Source organism: Cervus elaphus, chromosome 29 (genome assembly GCF_910594005.1).
Source record: "Cervus elaphus chromosome 29, mCerEla1.1, whole genome shotgun sequence".
Lineage (NCBI taxonomy): Eukaryota > Metazoa > Chordata > Mammalia > Artiodactyla > Cervidae > Cervus > Cervus elaphus.
Genome location: NC_057843.1, coordinates 50,112,797 through 50,133,753, shown reverse-complemented (window position 1 = coordinate 50,133,753; position 20,957 = coordinate 50,112,797). Strand labels below are relative to the sequence as shown.

At 39.8% G+C, this 20,957-nt stretch overlaps 1 protein-coding gene across 3 annotated transcripts in view; it reads right to left on the bottom strand.

Moving 5' to 3' along the window:
* The window catches only part of PCSK5 (proprotein convertase subtilisin/kexin type 5), a 495,662-nt gene that overhangs the window by 133,552 nt on the left and 341,153 nt on the right, over positions 1-20,957 (bottom strand). For 2 of the 3 annotated variants that reach the window (XM_043891234.1, XM_043891235.1), the window contains exons 18-20: positions 19,718-19,815; positions 18,650-18,779; positions 18,116-18,231 (exon numbers count right to left, since the gene is read on the bottom strand). In XM_043891234.1, coding sequence (XP_043747169.1) covers positions 18,116-18,231; positions 18,650-18,779; positions 19,718-19,815 — 344 coding nt within the window. Of the gene's footprint in view, positions 1-14,623; positions 14,950-18,115; positions 18,232-18,649; positions 18,780-19,717; positions 19,816-20,957 lie in introns of those variants that run through there. The other variant, XM_043891233.1, reaches the window with a different exon arrangement.

Below are 20,957 nucleotides of genomic sequence, written 5' to 3'. Positions count from 1 at the left end.
ATAGAATTTAGTCCACATACATTTAAAGTAATTATTGATAGGTATGTACTTTTGCAATTCTGTTAGTTGTTTTTTGGCTCTTTCGTAGTTTCTCTGTTTCTTCTTTTGCTCTCTTTGTAATTTGATGATTTTCAGTAGTGGTATGGTTACCTTCCTTTTTTGATATTTTAAATCTTTTGTGAACTGCTATAGATTTTTGCTTTCATGGTGGCTGCCATGAAACTTATCTATGATAAGTTATACTTATGAAAGTGAAAAAGTGAAAGTCATGCTGTCGTGTCTGACTCTTTGCGATCCCATGGACTATAACCTGCCCAGCTCCTCTGTCCATGGAGTTCTCCAGGCAAGGGTGGACTAGAGTGGGTTGCCATTTCCTTCTCCAGGGGATCTTCCTGACCCAGGGATCCAACCTGGGTCTCCTGCATTGCAGGCAGATTCTTTACCAACTGAGCCACCAGGGAAGCCTCAAGTTATACTTATAACTGTCTATTTTAAATAGATAATAACTTACATTTTAATGCATTCTAAAGTTTTACACTTTTACTCCCTCCCAATGATTTGTTTTGATGTCAAAATTTACATCTGTTTATCCTGTGTATCCCTTTACTATTTTATAGATTTTTTTTTTTACTTTTGTCTTTTAGCCTTCTTACTAACTTTATAAGTGATTAATTCATCATCTTTACAACAGTTGATTGTTCTAAATTTTATTGTGTATTTATCTTTACCAGTGAGGTTAGGTTTACCTGTTACTAGCTACTACTCTTTCTTTTCAGCCTAAAGAAGTCCCTTTAACACTTCTTATAAGGCCAGTGTAGAGGTGATCAACTCCTTTATGTTGTCTGGAAAACTCTCCTTCAATTCTGAATGACAGCTTTTCTGGATAGAGTATTTTTGATTGGAAGTTTTTTTCTTTCAGGACTTTGACTACATGCCAGTCTCTTCTGGTCCACAAAGTTTCTAAGAAGCTGCTGATGATCTTATAGGGATTCCCTTTATATAACAAGCTGTTTTTTCTTGCTGCTTTTAAGATCATCTCCTTGTCTTTAACTTTTGATACTTTAAGTTTCATGTATTTTGGTGTAGGTGTCTCTTTGGATTCATCTGGATTGGAACTTTCTGGACTTCCTAGATCTGAATGTCTCTTTCCCCAGGTTACAGGAGTTTTCAGTCATTATTTCCGCAAATACATATTCTGCTCTTTTTTCTCTTTCTTTTCTCCTCCTGGGGCCCCTATAATGTGAATAGTGATCAGCTTGATGGTGTCTCATGGGTCTTTTAAACTATCTTCACTTTTTTTTGCCCTCTTTCTTTTTTTGATTCTCTGTTTGGATGAGTCCCTGTCTTTGAGCGCACTGGCCCTTTCTCCTGCTCCATCATGTCTGCTGTTATACCCCCTCTTTTGTATTTTTCAGTTAAGTTGTATTCTTCAGCTCCATGACTTGTGTTTGGTAGTCTTATGCTTTCTTTCTTTAAGTTCTCACTGTACATCCATTTTCCTCCAAGTTTAGTGAGCATATTTATGACCATTATTTTGAACTCTTTATCAGGTAAATCATTTACCTCCATCTCATTAAGGACTTTTTCTGAGGTTTATTCCTTGTTCTTTCATTTGGAACCTTTTCCTCTTTTTTTCATTTTCCTTGACTCTCTGTGTCAGTTTCTATGCACAAGATTAAACAGCCACTTTCCCCAGTCTTGAAGGAGTAACTTTGTAGAGGGGATGAACCTTGTCATTCAACCCTGGCTTAGATCTTGGCTGTTTCTCAAATCTTCATGATTTTATTTTAGTGGGTCCCAGTAGTTGAACTATGCTAAAAACTTTCAGTGTCGCAGAGGGGAACATCTCAGTCAGCACCTAGATTCAGGTTGATTGGAAGCCAGATCATCAGACAGCAGCTTTTAAAGTATAAAAACACATAGAGTTCTGTGAGACCACAAGTGTAAATCCTGCTGGCTGCCAGAGCCAGGTGATCTAGAAGTGTCCCCTGCGAGGTAGTCACAAAAATCAGGGTGCTAGACAAGTGTACAAGATCCTTTCTGGGAGATACCAGCCACCTGAAGTAAGATGGAAGGGGAATGCAAAGATGTCACCCACTGGCTTCTGTCTCAGGAGTGCATTTTAGTAGAACTCTAGAGGGTGCCAAACCAGAAGTCTGCTCGCAGGCCCAAAGCTCCGAGCAAGCATATAGGCTTCTTTCACAAAGAGACTGTGGGTGCGTTTTAGTCTTCTCTCTGCACAGGTTCCCTTGAGATGGTGGTCAGCCACAAACTGTTGGTTGCAATTCCACAGGACCCAGGAATACAAGCTTTGCTGGCCCCCAGAGCTAGGTAATCAAGAGGTGTCCCCTGGGTTGCAGCCACGAAAACTGGGGAACCAGACATAAAAGCTCTGCTTGGGGAGATACTGATGCTTTGTAGCATGGCAGAGGGAAAGTGAAAAGATAGCACCCACTTTTCATCTCTTCAGAAGATTATAGTAGGTCCTTACATATGTATTTAATTAGAAGCCTGCTCTTCAAGTCACAGTTATGAAAATAAGCTAATATGTATTAGTTTCCATTGCTGCTGTAACAAGTAACCATTACTTTTGTGGCTCAACAAAACATTTATCTTCTCACCATTCTGTAGGTTAGCAGTCTGGTTTTAGTATGGCTCAGCTGCTTCTCTGCTCCTGGTTTTACAAGCTTGGAATTAATGTGTCATAGGCTACATTCTTTCTGGAGGCTCTGGGAATGCATCTTCTCCAAGTTTATTCAGTTTGATGACAGAAGTTCAGAACCGAGGTCTCTGTTCACTTACCAACCTATAAGTTGGGGATAGTTCTCAGTTTCTACAGACTGCATGCATTTCTTGGCTCATGGCCCCCTTCCTGCTTCTTCAAAGCCAGTTACTGTGGGTCAAATCCTTCTCTTGTCTTGAATCTCTCTCTGTGATCCCCTCTTCTGCCTTATGCCTTCTCTGCCTCCTTCTACTGCATCCCTCTGATGTATACCTTGGGCCCATATGGATAATTCAGGAATAATCACCATATTTTAAAGTCAGTTGATAGTATTCCATCTGTAAAATCTCTTGACAGCAATGAATGGGTGGTAATTTTGGGGAGACACTTTATAACTCTGCCATCACACTAACTAACCGCTGTACACTTTGAGTGGTAAGATCCTAAAACATTAGGTTTAGTGAGTTTTTGATAAAGGTTTGGTATGTGGTATGTTTTAGGGCTAGTGATAGAATCTCTATCACTCGGATTTTCCCTTACATTGAATACATGGGCTTAAAAGGTTCATAGGTATGATGCTGTAGATGCATGGACACATTTCAGTGGAAACTGAGGTGGACACATAAGGGGCTATACTCAAATTATATGGAATCAAGATTAGAATTTAGTTGTACTGATGTCTGGGCCAGGGCTATTTCTTCCCTGTCATTTATTCAGTTATTTACTTAATTATTCATTTATTAACTTATCTACTGATCAAAGAGTTATCAAATTATCTATGAGACACATTTTGCTAGAGTCATGAGAATGTAAGCTTCCCTCATAGCTCAGGTGGTAAAGAATCTGCCTGCACTGTTTCAATCCCTTGGTTGGAAAGACCCCCTGGAGAAGGAAATGGCACCCCACTCCAATATTCTTGCCTGGAGAATTCCATGGACAGAGAAGCCTGGCAGGCTACAGTCCATGGAGTCACGAAGAGTTGGACATGACTGAGCAACGAACACTAACACGTGAGATGTAAGACATTTACAGACTTTGTCCCCGTGGAACAAACTTTGTACTGAGGATACATACATCAAATAGTCCTACAACTAAATATATATTAATAGTATAATTGATATGAAAGTAGAGGCTTCCATGAAACCTATAGTAGAGAGATCTAATCTTGTCTGTAAGGATCAGGAAATGAAGTGTCATTTAAACTGAGATCCAGATAATAAGATTTAGCTGGGTGTAGATAATTAGGGATGGAATAGTATTAGAGTAGGGGGGATGTCATATGGGAAAGTTACAGGGTCAAAGCAGAGGAGAGGAGTCAGGGAAAGTTAGTGTTGCTGCAAAATGTGAAGTGAGGGAGAGAATGGCACGAGATGAGTTTAGAGACGTGGGGTGGTCAGATTGACCACAGCCTGATGACCGTGGAAAGGAATTTCAGCTGTATCTTAGGTGAAATGGGAAGCCATGGAGGGGTTTAAACAGTTGAGTCACATGTGAGCTTTGAATTTTGAGAAATAGCACTCTGGCCGAATCTATTCTGTGTAGAGATTAGAGGGAGAAGATGAGGACATGTGGAGTGTGGACATGAGCGGTGCATTCAGTAAGGAGGTGGGAGCAGCTTGACCCAGATTGAAGGACAGAAAATGGATCCATATATATATATATTTTCGAGGTAGAACTGTCTTGACTTGCTGACGGATCAGATATGGGACTGGTCAAGGGAAGATGATCAAGATGACTCAGTTCAGTTCTGTTCAGTCACTCAGTCATGTCTGACTCTTTGCAACCCCATGGACTGCAGCACACCAGGCCTCCCTGTCCATCACCAGCTCCTGAAGTATACTGAAACTCATGTCCATCGAGTCAGTGATGCCATCCAACCATCTTATCCTCTATCGTCCCCTTCTCCCGCTTTTAATCTTTCCCAGCATCAGGGTCTTTTCCAGTGAGTCAGTTCTTCACATCAGGTGGCCAAAGTATTGGAGTTTCAGCTTTACCATCAGTCCTTCCAATGAACACCCAGGACTGATCTCCTTTAGGATGGACTAGTTGGATCTCCTTGCAGTCCAAGGGACTCTCAAGAGTCTTCTCCAAAACCACAGTTCAAAAGCATCAATTCTTCTGTGCTCAGCTTTCTTTATAGTCCAACTCTCACATCCATACATGACCACTGGAAAAACCATAGCTTTGACTAGATGGACCTTTGTTGGCAAAGTAATGTCTCTGCTATTTAATGTGCCATCTAGGTTGGTCATAACTTTTCTTCCAAGGAGCAAGCGTCTTTTAATTTCATGGCTGCAGTCACCATCTGCAGTGATTTTGGAGCCCCCCAAAATAAAGTCTGTCACTGTTTCCACTGTTTGCCCCATCTATTTGCCATGAAGTGATGGGATTGGATGCCATGATCTTAGTTTTCTGAATGTTGAGTTTTAAGCCAACATTTTCACTCTCCTCTTTCACTTTCATCAAGAGGCTCTTTCTGTCTTCACTTTCTGTTATAAGCATGGTGTCATCTGCATATCTGAGGTTATTGATATTTCTCCTGGAAAAGTCTTGATTACAGCTTGTGCTTCATCCAGCCCAGCGTTTCTCATGATGTACTCTGCATATAAGTTGAATAAGCAGGCTGACAATATACAGCCTTGACGTATTTGGAACCAGTCTGTTGTTCCATGGCCAGTTCTAACTGTTGCTTCCTGACCTGCATACAGATTTCTCAGGAGGCAGGTCAGGTGGTCTGGTATTCCCATCTCTTGAAGAATTTTCCACAGTTTGTTGTGATCCACACAGTCAAAGGTTTTGGCATAGTCAGTAAAGCAGAAGAAGATGTTTTTCTGGAACTCTTGCTTTTTCTATGATCCAGCGGATTTTGGCAATTTGATCTCTGGTTCCTCTGCCTTTTCTAAACCCAACTTGAACATCTGGAATTTCACGGTTCATGTACTGTTGAAGCCTGGCTTGGAGAATTTTGAGGATTACTTTCTTAGTGTGTGAGATGAGTGCAATTGTACAGTAGTTTGACCATTCTTTGAGATTGCCTTTCTTTGGGATTGGAATGAAAACTGACCTTTACCAGTCCTGTGCCCACTGCTGAGTTTTCCAAATTTGCTGGCATATTGAGTGTAGCACTTTCACAGCATCATCTTTCAGGATTTGAAATAGCTCAAGTGGTATTCCATCACCTCCACTAGCTTTGTTTGTAGTGATGCTTCCAAAGGCCCACTTGAGTTCACATTCCAGGATGTCTGGCTCTAGGTGAGTGATCACACCATCATGATTATCTGGGTTGTGAAGATCTTTTTTGTATAGTTCTGTGTATTCTTGCCACCTCTTCTTAATATCTTCTGCTTCTGTTAGGTCCATACCATTTCTGTCCTTTATCGTGCCCATCTTTGCATGAAAAGTTCCCTTTGGATCTCTAATTTTCTTGAAGAGATCTCTAGTCTTTCCCATTCTATTGTTTTCACTATTTCTTTGCATTTATTGCTGAGGAAGGCTTTCTTATCTCTCCTTGCTTCTAGTGATACAAGTCAGTTAAAAATTACATTTCTGTACATAACAAAACTTACATTTTCTTGATAGTTTAGATTTTATTATGTTGCAACAGTTATGGATTTGTGTCAAGAAAATCCTATTGAATCTCACCTGGAAAGAATTTGTTTTAATGGATTTGTCAAAGGAGCTTATGGAATTTGTATTTTTTTTTTAATTTGTATTTTTTTATGGTTTTCAGCACTGTAATGTTTCTGTGTTCCCTGTATCTCTGTTCTGTTTCTTCCTCATTTCATTGAGGCTAGAGAATGCAAATGACTTCCAAGACAAGGAGAAATTAGCATGAAAGGAACATGACGTGCTCATTTCTTATTAATCACTGCCTCATTTCCTTTAGGTCCTATCTGATTTCCTTTGCCTACATGACCCATTGGTCACTACTAATTCTCATAGTGATATTGAAATACACTCCTAGTGTGATCCCACAAAACACTATGTGGACGTGCTCAGTAGTCCTGGGTAGAGATTGCTCTATTCACAAGAGACAGCATGGACCTTGGGCCAGACATTGTCAGGTGACCTATATAATCCTGATGTAAGCTTCATGATCACAGCCTGAAGCTTGCTTCGACAGACAACTTCCTTGGCTCTTATATTTTTCTTGGAGACTTTGATATCAGATGGTCTGGATTTAAATTAATCCCAGATCTTCTGTTACACCACTGGGGTGCTTAAAGCATTTACCTCATCTGTATTCTCATTTGCAGAGAGAATAAAATCAGGCTATTGGCAATATTGAATGAGATAGCTCATGTAAAGAATTGAGCACAGTGCTTAGTACATAGGAAGCATTCCATGTGTGGGAGTTACTCTTTCTGTTGTTCTGAAGGGTAGTTCCTCACATATTGTTAATTCTTTCCTTTTACTCTTCTCTGGTAATGACAGTTTAGAGGATGAGGGGTTTTTTTCTTTTTGAAGGAAAAGAAGATTCAGAGCCAGTCCTTATCCCTTAGTCTTGCAAACAGGCTTTGCCAGATTTCTTCTCTAGTCATGGACATCCCAGGGAAGAGAAGCTATGTGCTGCCTCCTCTCATGTGAGCTAATCTGATAGTTGAGCTCTGCTTAGTACCCTGTCCTTTGATTTAGTTGGCTCAATGCAGCCATCAATCCCTTGGGTACTGAAGCAAATACAGCCTCCTCAGCATTCTGTCTGAATGAATGCTTCCTGCATTTGTTGGCAGGAGGCCACAAGTTGACTTCATGGGGTCCTTAAGTCAGCCAGTTAGCCTCTCTGAAAAGAAAGTTGAAGATTCAAAAAATAAAGAGGTTGAAGAAGGGCGATAGCCCATCCTAAGCCCTTTGTGAGTTGAACTCTGGGGTCTTCCCATTCACTTCCTTCACTTGCTCACCTTGCCCACTGTTTGCCTCTCAGTCCACAAGCCCTTTGATGGTTTTGTCCCTTTGTACCAGTTCTCTCTCTCAAGAATCCTTCTCCAACATCCTCACCTTCTTTGACTTACACATTCCTGCTTATCTTTCAAGACTCATGTCTAATGTAACTTCTCACTGAAGTCTTCTTATTCATTCATTCCACAAATATTTACTAAGCAAGGCACTGTGTTAGACACTGTTCAAGGCACTGTGTTAGACATCTTGTCCACTGTGGACAAGATGGAAAAACCCCAGCTCCTGGGGTGCTGAGGGAGAGACTGACAGTAAACAAGTCAATGAACTGTAGAATGTCATGTTTGTGGTGCTATACCAAAAAGGTGGGCAGGTGTGGGGTGAATGGGAGAAGGAGCTGCTTCTGAGAAAGCTGTTTTTGAACTAAGATCTGTAGGATGAGAAGATATCAGCCATGTGAAGAGCAGGGTTCTGGATGCACAAATACGCTAGTTTTGTTTGGAGAACAAAAAGAAGGTTGGTATGATTAGAATATGATGAACAAGGGAGCATGAGAAGATATCAGAAAGGTCTCAGGTAAGGAGTTCGGATTTTATTCTGAGTGAATAGGGAGAGGCGAAATTAGATTTTGTGTTTATAATAGCACTCTGCCATCTGTGTGGAGCATGGATGGGAGGAGAACCAGAGAGCCTGGTTAGGAGGCTCTGGCAGTAGTTCAGGGTAGAGAGGATGGCGCTTTGATCCAGAATTACAGCTACAGAGTGGGGAGGAGTCACTTAGAGACACATCATGGAGGCCAGTGGCATCTTGCCAATGGATTGGGTTTGAGGGCAGCAAAAAGAGAGATCCTAAGGTTTAGGTTTGAGCAACTGGTGGATGGATGGCTTTTTAGATGTATTTTAATACCCTATGCTGAGATGGGAGACAGTCTATGATAATGTTTAGGGGATTGGCAAGTCTAAAGTCTATTTTGGACATGTTAATTTTGAGATGCCTGTTAGCCATCTGAAGGGAAATGGCAGGTAGCTATTTGGATCTACAGGTGGGAATCTTGAAGGAAGACATCAGAAATATGTATAAATATATCCTCCCCCTACATGAGGAGTGAATTTGTCCCTCCTCTGCAGGATTAAATTAGAAACCCAACAGATCCTAGGTTCTCCTGTCTCTGCAAGTACCACATTATATCAAACGTTAAAATTCACCTTTGTCCCACATTAATTATGTGATTCCTTAAGTGTTGAGCTGCAGTTGACTAGTTTAATATGTTGCATTTTGTAGATATTTAATTAAAATATCATTTGATTTTGCACATTTTAAAGGCAAATCTGTTTTGAATGTTTCATGTTATTTTTGGATACCCTTGGAAAGCTTATCATGTGAGACATGGTACATTTAACCCTTAATTAGTAAAGTGAGTGTGCTTGCTCTTTTCGACTCCCAGCAATATTTTGATGCTTTTAAAAAGGACTTTCAGTAGCTTCATATTATAACCATGTATTTTGGTTTGTTTACCATTGGACCATAAGCTTGAAGAGGGCAGGAAGGACCTCAGTGCTTGGTATATAGACAGAAACTCAAAGTTTGTTTATAGAAGCAATTCACTTGGATTAATAAGGAGAAAAAGCCCAGCCCAGGAATATAGTGTGCTTTCTATCCACCCTTGGGAAAAGGCTGTTAACCCCTGTCTTGCAATGTATTTAATATGGACTTATTTTCTCCTTGGCACTCGTAAAAGGGAGGCAGTGTTGTACAGAAAGTTGATGTTCTGGGCTTGATTTTAATCCATACCCTTGACAGTTGTGAATCTTGCAACAGAAAGTTATTTTCTGTAGGTCGCTCTGATTTTTGTGGGGGCAAAAGTAAATGAAGCCATTTTAGTAAAACTCTGCCAGCTTAAAAACACTGTATTCTTATAGTATATTCTTTTCTAAAAAGTGTCTTAAAATTCAGACCTCAGGGAATGTTTCTGGAAATTTCTAGAAGTGGAGATGCAAAATATCTTTTGTTGCCTGACATCTGACCTGGAAAAAGCCACGAGTTGCAACAATTGTTGTGGTGAGGGACTCAATGATGGCCCTTTAGAGAAGAAATCTTGCAAGAAAATCCTTCAGCAATAAGACAGTTAAAGCTAAGTCTCTTATAGGAAGAAGGTAGGAAGGAACAGCTGGCGTTCCCACGTCGCAGACTTGCCCTAGGAGACTCAGTGATGCTGTGCAGCTGTATCCTTCTTGCCCAAGAATTGACTTTGGGCCAGATCTTTGCCTCTCATGATGAAGAGGATACATGATTTTATGGTTTATAGCCCCAATGCTATTGCCAAATTGCTCCATTGAGCCATAGTGAAATTAAGTCCATCTTGGCTATGCCTTGCTAAATTTGTCAGTGGCTCCAAAATATTCTGCCAAGAATTTCAGATATTACAGGTTTTAACAAAAATAAGTTTGGAAATGGACATCAACCAGGGAAGAGAAACGGTTTATACTTTGTCATCGACACATACTGAGTTTGGAGCCCAGGCCCAGCTTGGGACAGGTGAGGTCGAACTGCAGCTGACCTTTGTATTCCCCTCCCATTTTGTATTAGAAAATTGCCTCCAGTTTCCTCTAATTGTCAAATTGCTGTCTGCCACTGCCGCTTGTGTGAAGCTGAATGATCAGTTAAGAATGCATGCCCACTTACATTTTAGCTGTGTGATATTTTTTCTACATGAGGGGGATGTTAAATACTTACATACTCAGATGCGCCTATAGTGTTGATCACTTGATGGAGAAATTTTAATGTAGTAGTTACTACAACAGTTACTTTCCCTTCTGTGTGAAGCACTTAGTTTGCAAATTCCTCAAAATGAAGAGTAGACTGCTGTGTGGAAATGAAGAGTCTGACAGAAGAGATGCGTAGCGTGATGATGGAGCCCTAATATTGGCTGAAAGGTGAGAGAGTGCTGATCAGTCCACAGATGGATATTAATGAATAGCAAGGTCTTCCATGGGTATGGAAATTAAAAAGAATGGGCACACTATCCATCTTATGGAAAATGTAAAAATATCGATTCTTCTTGACTGATCCATCTCATCTTGAACTACTATTCTTTGAGGAACGGGGTAATTAGTTAAAACCATTAGAACAATCGACTTGCTTCCCTGAACAACTCTTGGGCAGCAGATTTGCTGGTAATGCTCCTCCTGCTTTAGTTCCATCTGCTTAGTTAAACCTCAGCCATCCTCCAAGATCCAATACCAGTCTAAACTGCTCTAGGAGACGCCCTGACTAATCCAATTCAAAGTGATTTCTACCTGTCTGAACTTAACTTACTCATCTGAGATTTCGAAGTCACTCCTTAGGATTATTGGTCTTACTGTTGAATTTTATTTTTATTATTCTGAGTCTGGTTATGCAATCCCAATCAATTTACTTCAAGTCCATACGCCTCAGCTTTCTTGTTTATAAATAGAGGATACTACATGTACTTCTGCTGTAGAATTTTTGTGAGACTTAAAGGAGTATATTTATTAGGTTGGCCAAAAAGCTCTTTCAGGTTTTTCTGTACCATCTTAGGGGAAACTTGAATGAACTTTTTGGCCAACCCAATACACACACACACACACACACACACACACACACACACACACACACACACACACACACACACACACACACACACACACACACACACACACACACACACACACACACACACACACACACACACACACACACACACACACACACACACTGTATTCCCATATTGTACAGCACATAGTAAATGGTCAATAAAATTAGTTTCTCCTAGGTTTTTCTGTACCATCTTAGGGGAAACTTGAATGAACTTTTTGGCCAACCCAATATATCTACACACACACACACACACACACACACACTATTCCCATATTGTACAGCACATAGTAAATGGTCAATAAAATTAGTTTCTCCCAATCTCTATAATGGGACTTCATGGCAACAGAAGCTCTTTCTTATACCTTTTTGTATCCCCAAATCTTTAAACCTAATCAGAGCTCGATATGTGTGTAACTTCTGTTGATTTCTCATTTCTTTTTTGCAAAAGGCAGGGCATTGAACCTTCAGGGCTAGTGACCATCACAAGCAGGGTTCACAAATGTCTATGATCCATGGTTGTTTATTTGCTAACTATACAGTTCTACCCTGTGGCATGTACTAGAGACTAGTTTTAGACAAAGTCATCTTCTAGGCATCCAGGGATACAGCCACTGATAATGATGCACAGGATATCAGCCAACTGAACAAGGCCATCTTCTATAACGTCTTTCACACTCCCCACCTCTTTGTGCCCAGCACCATGGTCCCCACCCTTTCATACACCCACAGGTAGGTGTGCGGTAGTCCATGCCCTGGGGGAAGCCAGGGAAAGAGCAGGTCCAGATGGCTCTTTCACTGGACATTGCGTCTGTACAATGCAGTAGCAACTGCACCAAGCTTTTGTAGATTTTTTCACAACCTGCTTACTAAAAATGGGATTTAACAGTCATTCATGACCAAACCTAAACTGTTCCTTTCTTCTATTGCTGTTACATTCTCCTTTTTTCAGTTCCCACCTCTGTTCACCCTTTCTTCCCAACCTTATTTATATGCTTCATTCACCTCCACCCTTTCTTCCATATTCAGCTTCTGTATGGAAACAGAAGTTTCTCATGACCCTCACCCTTTCAGAGATATTTGCACATGGTTATGAACAGATCAAATAAACAGGAACTTAGGTTAATTTAATAGAAAAAATAAAATATGGAATAACATTGATTTTGGCCAGTATCAATTACAACCATTCTACTATATTTTACAAAAAAACAACTGAACATTTTACACATGTACAGTATTTTTCAGTAAAAGTGAATTTGGATTTAACAATGGATCACTAATGAAAAGACAAAAGAAAACAGAAAATAGGACTTCTGGCTCTAGGTTAGAGTATTTGTTAAGTCTCCAAACTTTGTACTATCCATTACATATATCTCATTATGAATATATATATTTATACATAATATATAACATTAACTTAAACTTTGAAAGCATTATGTTCTAGTTAATAATATTCTGTAGATAAACGAGGCAGTAACCACTAGTAGTTAAACCAGTATTTCCACAATGTGTGCCTGCATGGTCAGTGAGACATGGAGCACATGTTGGTGGACCCCAATGGTTTTGACTGTCAGATTGATGGTTATTTGTCTAAGAACACAGACATCATTTTTATTTTTCCCTTCATAGTAACTTTGTGCCTCAAATATTATGGGCGGGTTCAGTTAAATAGATTCTTCTGCAGGCAGATCTGGTTTCACCATCTACTTGGCCTTACTTTAGGCTCTCACTTACTTTTGTCCACTTAAGAGACTGCAACTTTAAATATAAGACTCTACATGCCATACCCAGGACTAACTTGCTTTCTTCAGGTCAGAAGGGCCTGCAGTGTTACGAAGAGAAAAAAATTACTCAACAAAATCAGTTGATCCCCTAGTTATATATGGATCATTACATGACTTAGTATCACTGCAGTGCTATTAAAAGGGTCAATAGACTTTGTACTCATTATTTACCTTGGGTTAAATGTTAACTTTGATGTCTTGCAATACAAATGTTCAAGTTAGGCTTTTTTACTAGCTTGCTTCTTGGATGGGGACCTTAGTTAGCATCCATTTCCCAGGATAACCTATATCGATATCATTCCTCCTCTCATCTTGGAAGTGAGGCTGTCCGAAGCCTAAAGCCTGCAAGATGGCTGGTCACTCTCAAAGCAAATGAGGTCACCAATGGAGCTTTGATATGAAACATGAAGAAACTTGATATTAGTCTCTGCTCTCCTAAATAGAGAAACTCAAGAGTTATAAAAGATCTATCAAGCTTCTTCATTTCTGACCACTGATCCAAAGAGTATTCACATAAGTCAGTCTGCTAGATTCCAGGATGTGTTTGGGGACTCATAGAAAACCAGTGAATATATTTCTAGGAAAACAGATGGTCTCATTGACATTCGTGGACAGGTGTATCAGCATGGTTATAGAGAGACAGAGGAGTGGGGAAAGAACAGAACCAGGAAGGTACAATCATGCTGCCCATATTCCATTTCCAGTTTTATTTTCTTAAAATGATAAGATGAAAAACACTTCTAATAAGCACCATTGAAAAATGTTACCCTGCCAACTTGGGCACGGGCTTAAATATTATTTAAATAAATTCCATTTCTTAAAAAATACAGGACCTTTTAGAAACTTTTGACTCTAGGAAGAAATTTCCTTCATAATATCCAAAACACTTCCCACTACAACACATGGAATTTCTGATGACCTTAAGAAAATGCTATGGGGTAATGGCTGAATAGCACCAAGAGCATGTGCAGGGTTTACAAGTGAACACTCTGGATTTGGGCGAGCTGGATCAGTCTCAGCTATTCTGTGAATCTTTGCATTCTGTCCATCACCAATTTGACTATGCAGAGCAATCCCATTTGACCAGCTGTATGTAAAATAACTGAATCTACCATGGAAAAGCCAGTAGCAGCAAGTCTATCGGATGAAACCAGTGGAGCAGACTTATCAAGTGGGCATAATGCCAAAACCAGCACATAATGCATGAAGTAAATTATGTGTGGAAAGTATCAATGGCCAGCTGTGAAAAACCAAGACAAATGACACTGAACACAACTCTGTGGGATGTTCTTAATGCCCTTAGGTCCAGTTTTCTGCCATTTCCCCCAACAGTGGACTCAAGCATGAAAAATGATGGATGCAAGAGCTTTCTGTTTCATTTTGATCTATGTCTGCTCTTGTGATGTTTTTGAAAGGGATTTTTAGGCGTCTCAAAGGGGGAAGCAAGTAAATGCAAAAGGGGAAAAAAAAACCACAACAAAAACGGACCTTCAAAAACAGGGCAGGAAATCAGATCATTACTTTAACGTCAAATTTTGGCATCAGATGCTTTGGTCATACAATACTGTCTCTGTGGTTCTGGCTGTTTAGCACGAAACACCCAGTTATAAAAGGTAGGCTTGTTGTAGGTTTATTTCTTTTTCCATTTAAGTTCTGACAGAACAGTTCACCATCTCCCTGCACAAATTGGAGCGAGAGAGAAAAAGAGAGCAAGAAAGAGAGAGGTGGCTTGCTTTTTTTTTTGCTTGTTTTTTTCTTTTTAATAATAATATGGAGTAATCTATAAGTCTACAGGAACAAAGAAATCTAGGATGGCAGCTCAGCCTTGGAATGTACATGTTTTGCAGCACAGTTGTTGAAGAACCTTCCGTTGGCACAGATTGTTCTTTTTCACTAGCATACAGAAGCCTCCTTCCGCCCAGGACTCTTCCGTTGCTTTTCCAGGAATTCAGCAAGAGACAGGGGAAGTTGAGGACGAGAGCAGCATGATGGACACACATGGAAGAAGGTTGTGATTGACCAGAGAGGCAGATTTGGGGGATTGGAAGAGATCATTCGGGAGCAGTCAACAGGAGGAAATTTGGTCCACCCAAAGTGATTTCAGTCAACAGCATTGTTTTTCAAGAAGCATTGTTTTGCAGTCCAACGGTAAATGTGATTGGTATCCATTTATGAAAAGGAAAAAAGATTAGAAAAAGAATAAATTAGAAATCAATAAAAATACAAGCGAGGATTTTTCTTTCTGGAATTACCTAGAGCAGAGCATCTACACTCATTTACACCATATTTCATTGAGTCTAAGACACTGGATTTCAGATACACCACTTTTTTAAGTATTGTTAAGAAAAATTCTTATTAAACGGTGACACAATAACCTTTTGTCAGTTAGCATATTAGTTTTATGCTTATTAAAGTATTTGCGTAACATACTGTTTTTTCCTGGGCTTATGTAATAACTCTTCCTTTGAATATTGAGAAATAGTTTAACTTTTTAAAGCTATTAGGAAGTGCAATTAAGAGCCACATAAGTAGGAGTGATCATGTGCCTCAGTTGACTAGATATATCTGTGACTAAGTCACAGGCCATGACAACTACATCACATCAACCTGTGGATCAAAGCAGTTGCAAGCTGCCATGAATTATAAGATGCATCTGATTCCAGAGCTTTAAAATATACTAAAAAAGTATGTCTTAGAATCACTGAAATATGACAGTTGAAAGAAAATAACACATCCCTAATAGCACATGGCGATTGCCATGTGATTTGAAAAGCCGAGTGAGCCATCAATGATCTCATTCTTTAACCTACCTGAAAATGGACTCATCACAAATCATGGTTCTTCATTTTCCACTTTTGCCCACCATCCTGACACTCCACTTTTACCAAAGTGCCATTGGCATAAATGATTCCGTGCTTACCATGGTTTAGGGAAAGCAGTTGAAAGATCATAAACCTTGAAATGCCTGTTACCAAGTACTATGGGTGAACCTCTCAAGTCATAGTGCATCTTTTGGGTCAATGGCTTAAAAATCTTCCTTGGTTTTTCAGTTACTGACTTATACAAATTCTGATCATATTCAGATAGAGGGGGATCAGCTTTTAACGTGGGGGTAAGGATCACTGGCTGATAATTAGAAAGTAATACTTACATGGTACCTGGGGCGTCATCACTCCCAGTCTTCTTACCTGAGTGTTGTGTGGTGAGAATTAGCCCTGGCCATGAAAAGTCTGAATGCAGAGCCTGAGCAGGTCTGCCTGTCCCTGCCAGGTCAATCATACCTTAGAAGAGCTATGAAGATGCAAAGTCACTTAGACGCTCCGTGGATATGAGAGCATAAATGATTTCCCTATTGGTGCCATCACATGCTCAGATATTTTTGTTGTTTGAGATTCCTAATGGGAAGTTATCAGATAACCATATGAGGGCAACAGTATTATCCTTTTTATTTTTACAAATGACGGCAGTGAGGCCAAAAAAAACTCATAACCTGTCCAAGGTCTGGGGTCTAGCTAAGAATGATGCATTCTGATTTCTGAATCTACATTCTCCCAACCATAGCACTCTTCTGCCTCTTGTGAAATTTCCAGAAGAGGAACCATGCAAAGGAACACAAAGATTAAACGCAGGGAAATTATTTTATAAGGGAAAACGGTTCCAAATGCATCATTTTTTATTTTCCTATTTCCCTAACAGTCCAAGATGTTTAGAACAATGGTGGTTCAAATATTTTATTTCTACATTGTTGAGATGCACATCTGCATTAAGTCTAGGCACAGATTTAAGAGTCCTCTCTTCACGAATTACATCTAGAGTCAAGACTCACAAGAGATTGGAGTTGGAATAATTTAAATTCATTCATTTTATGGGTAGGGAAATGGTGGAGGCTAAAAAAGTGAGAGAACTTGGCATTTGCCAAATTATCAGAGCGAATGGCTGCACATTAAAAACACTTGAGAAGCTTCTAAAACTATCAGTGCTTTACCCCAAGACCAGTTTAAATGAATCTTGGGGGAAGGTGTGGGGTCCTGGCCTTTTGGTTGAGAAATACTGGTGCAATGAAAAGAAAAATGGACCAATATTAGCATTAGAACTAATCTGTAAGTGGTTTTATCATTAGACAGATGCCTACCTATCACGGCTTAATAAAAGATTCAGATGCCATTTGATTGTTATTTACATATCAAAATTATAAACAATCCAAATAAGAGGAGAGTGGCAATAAACTGTGGCATATCCACAAGATAGACTATAAAGCTATTATTAAAAGTGAAGTTTCTGAAGATTTTGTAAAAACATAGGGTAGCATTTAGCTAATACTTAGAGCAGAAAGCAAGGTACAAAACTCTATGTGGTGTTTTAAAAATCTAGCAAAAAGTACATATGACGGAAGACTGGAAAACAATACAATATGTAGCCTTTTCTAGTTAGTGTTTGTATGATTCCAACTATATGCCACTCTGGGAAAGTCAAATCTATGATGACAGTGAAAAAAAAATCAGTGGTTTCCAGAGGGAGGGAAGAAGGAAGGGATAGGCAGAGCACAGAGGATTTTCAGGGCTGTGAAGGGTGATCTGTATGATATTACAGTGGCGGATACTTGTATTTATACATTTGTCCAAACTCATAGAACACTAAAAGTGGACCCTAATTAAACTGTAGATTTTAGTGACAATGATGTGTCAGTGTTGGTTCATCAACTGTAACAAACATACCACTCTGGTGAGGGATACTGATAGTGAGTGACAGTATGTGTGTATATATGTAGCGTGGTCAGAGGATATATGGGAATTCTCTGTACTTTCTGCTGAATTTTGCTCTGAACCCAAAGCCCTGAAGTTTTCGAGAACAAAGTTTACTAATTAAGAAAAATTAACTGGTGCCATCTTGGTCAGTGGATGCTTTAGTTCTTCTTGCAGTTAAAACAACCAGGAAACTAAACCCATTGAGGGTATAAGTTCAAGGAACACCAACAAGACATCAGCATGTCCTATCTGAGACATGCTTGATAGTTAATATTTTCAAGTGGAAATATATATTAGACCTTAACGTGGAAGGATCACACTGTTCTCAGAAGATCAAAATAAGTAATTGTACTCACCGTCCTTGCAGATGGCTCCCATCTGACACATTCCTAAGTCTAAGAGATACCCACTGGGACAGCTTGTACAGTTCTTGATCCCTGGACCATTGCATGTCAAACAGCTGGCGTCACATCTACGGGGAGAATGTACAATGCATCATCCTCTCACACGTCAGGCGCAGGAAAAGGTGTGTTTACTGTCCGTCTCTTAACATCTTAAATGTAATTCTCCCTTTGAAGATGCCACAAAAATATTTTCTGAAATGCATTGCTTGAATTGACAACATTAAAGAAAACCTAGCAGACAGGTTTTAAAGAGGAGAGAGCATGCACTTGAAACAGAAATACAACTTTAGAAGTTTTAAAGTGCTCCTGAGGCACACACACACAAATCAGTTGGGTTTAAAGCTGCAGAGAGGTGGTGTCCATAGGTAAATGTTTGTACCTTATTTTTCATTAATAATTGTACGTTTCATATTATTTATGAAGGCAGTCAAATAAGGAACCCAGTCGCCACCCGCTGGGGCTTAAATGCGGGGGGGATCCACTTACTTTTTGCAGGATTTGTATCCATTTTCTGAAGAGTGGTCCAAGTAGTAGCTGATGCTACAGCTCTGCACGCATCTCCGCTCCTCCATGAAGTAGCCCCCTGTGCAGTTGATACACCCGTCAGCGCCCGCTCCTTAAAAGCAAGACAAATGCAGGGAACAGAAACAAATCTCAGAAAAGGTTGCCCAGCAGGCTGCTTTTTGCATAATTGGCGAAAATGGCATTCATAGGTTGCAATGTTGAGACCTGTAACATTTGTGCTTTTCCTTATGTTCTCTGGGGGAAAACTGCTCCAGTTTTAGATGGAACCCATTTGCCAAAAAACATCAAACCTCTTTGGAAAGCGAAGGAGGTATCGCTGGGACACGTTAAGTTTTTAGTGAGGTTAGGCTGCTGATGACTGACTTTTGAGAACGCATGATGATTGTCAGAAGAGCTCCATGCTTCTCCAACATTTACACTAAAATCATCAAGAGGTTGCCTGCACATGTCTTGCATCTACCCTTGGCTTCCTTCGAATGTATTTTCAACACAGAAGTTTGAGTACTACTGTTACATTTAAAATCGATCCCAGATAGGAAAAGACAAATACCTCATGATCTCACATAAGTGTGGAATCTAAAAAAGAAGTCAAACTTTTGAAAGCGGAAGTAGAAGGGGGGCTGTCGAGGACCCGGGGTGGGGAAATGAGACCTGGATCCACGGGTACAGCTTCAGTTATGCAGGATAAATAAGTTCTGGAAATCTAACGTACGCCGTGGTAACTATAGTTAATACTGTATTGTATGGTCAAAACTCAGCTAAGAAAGTTGATCTTAAGTGTTCTCACCAGACACAAACTGTGTGAGGTGATGAATATGTTAACTACCTTGTATTATGTGTATCAAAACATCACACGTACATCTTAAAGTATATAATTTTTGTCAGCTATGCCTCAGTAAAGCTAGAAAAGTAAGTCTAATTTAAAAAAAAAATTACCAAGACGGTGTGCATGACTGATGGATAAAGACAGACAAACGAAAGCCAAACCAGAGCTAGAGGAATAAATAGGAGGAGCGGGGGAGGCGGTACCGGCACAGGTGGCGCAGAAGCGGTGGCAGGGCTGGCAGTCTTGGCCGTTGAAGTACCATCCGTCCTCACAGCTGATGGCACACCGGGACCCCTGCAGGCTGCAAACACAGACGGCTGTGGTCGGGCAAGGAGGTCATGACTCCCCAGGGCCGTATGTAACCCACATAGTTTCCCCCAGAGGTCAGTGGATTGGGGAGAACTTCAAAGCAGGTGAAATAGCCCCTGTCCCCTCTTTTTTCTCCTCCTGATGCCTTGAATGCTTCTCTGTGCCCGTAATAAGTCTGTAGCCTACACATGTGCTGCAAGTTTGGAGGACATTCCTCTTAATGATGAGGCTGGCTGACACATTTTTTCTTCACTCAACATTTTACAACCTGGAAGTTTTTAAAAGTATTTTATGGACCAAAACAATCACCTGACCTAACAATATGCCTACCAATCCCAGACCTCCTAGACCTACTCCACGATCAATGTTGTTCTGTAATTGCGTATGTCGTAGGAATACATGGTAAAACGAATTACACCTGAATAGAAGGGTACAACTATCCCACCCAACCCTCAGCTCAAACTCCCAGGAATAGCCTTTTTAAAATTTTAACTGTTTCTGAGTTTAGTTCTTCTCTTGGACCGAAACAAGAGAATCCTAACATACTTTTGCTTCTATTGCTTCATTTATTAAACGCTAATGAAATATTTGGCAAAATTATTTACTTATATTGCTGCTTCACCAAACATCTCAACTTTTCTTAGTTACATTATTATTTAGTATTTTTAGCTGTTATCTGTGCTGTGTTTTCTCTAAATAGCACTCATTACCAGAATGTCGAATGAGGAAGGTGTATTTTTTTTCTTCTAATTTTTTATCACCTGTAAGGTTTTTCATAGCCTACAGATTGATTCTTAAAAACAAATGTCTAAAATTTACAGCATTTAATATACAAACATTACTCATGGAATAACTCAGTAGTGAGGCTGTTACCATAACCCCATGTCACCCAGTAGACAGTTCTAGAAAATGGGTATCTAAGCAACAGAGTCACATGCTTTCTGTGTTCTTACAGAAAATACATTTCTCTACGTTGCTGCAATTTACATGTTACTTGATTGTGCTTTGTATATGGATCATACTATTAAAAACTAACATTCAGTTTTCCCTTTATTTTTTATAATATATGTATGTAAATATTTTTACATATTTATTTTTCTCTTTAAAGTAATTTGGAAAGAACAAAACCAAAGT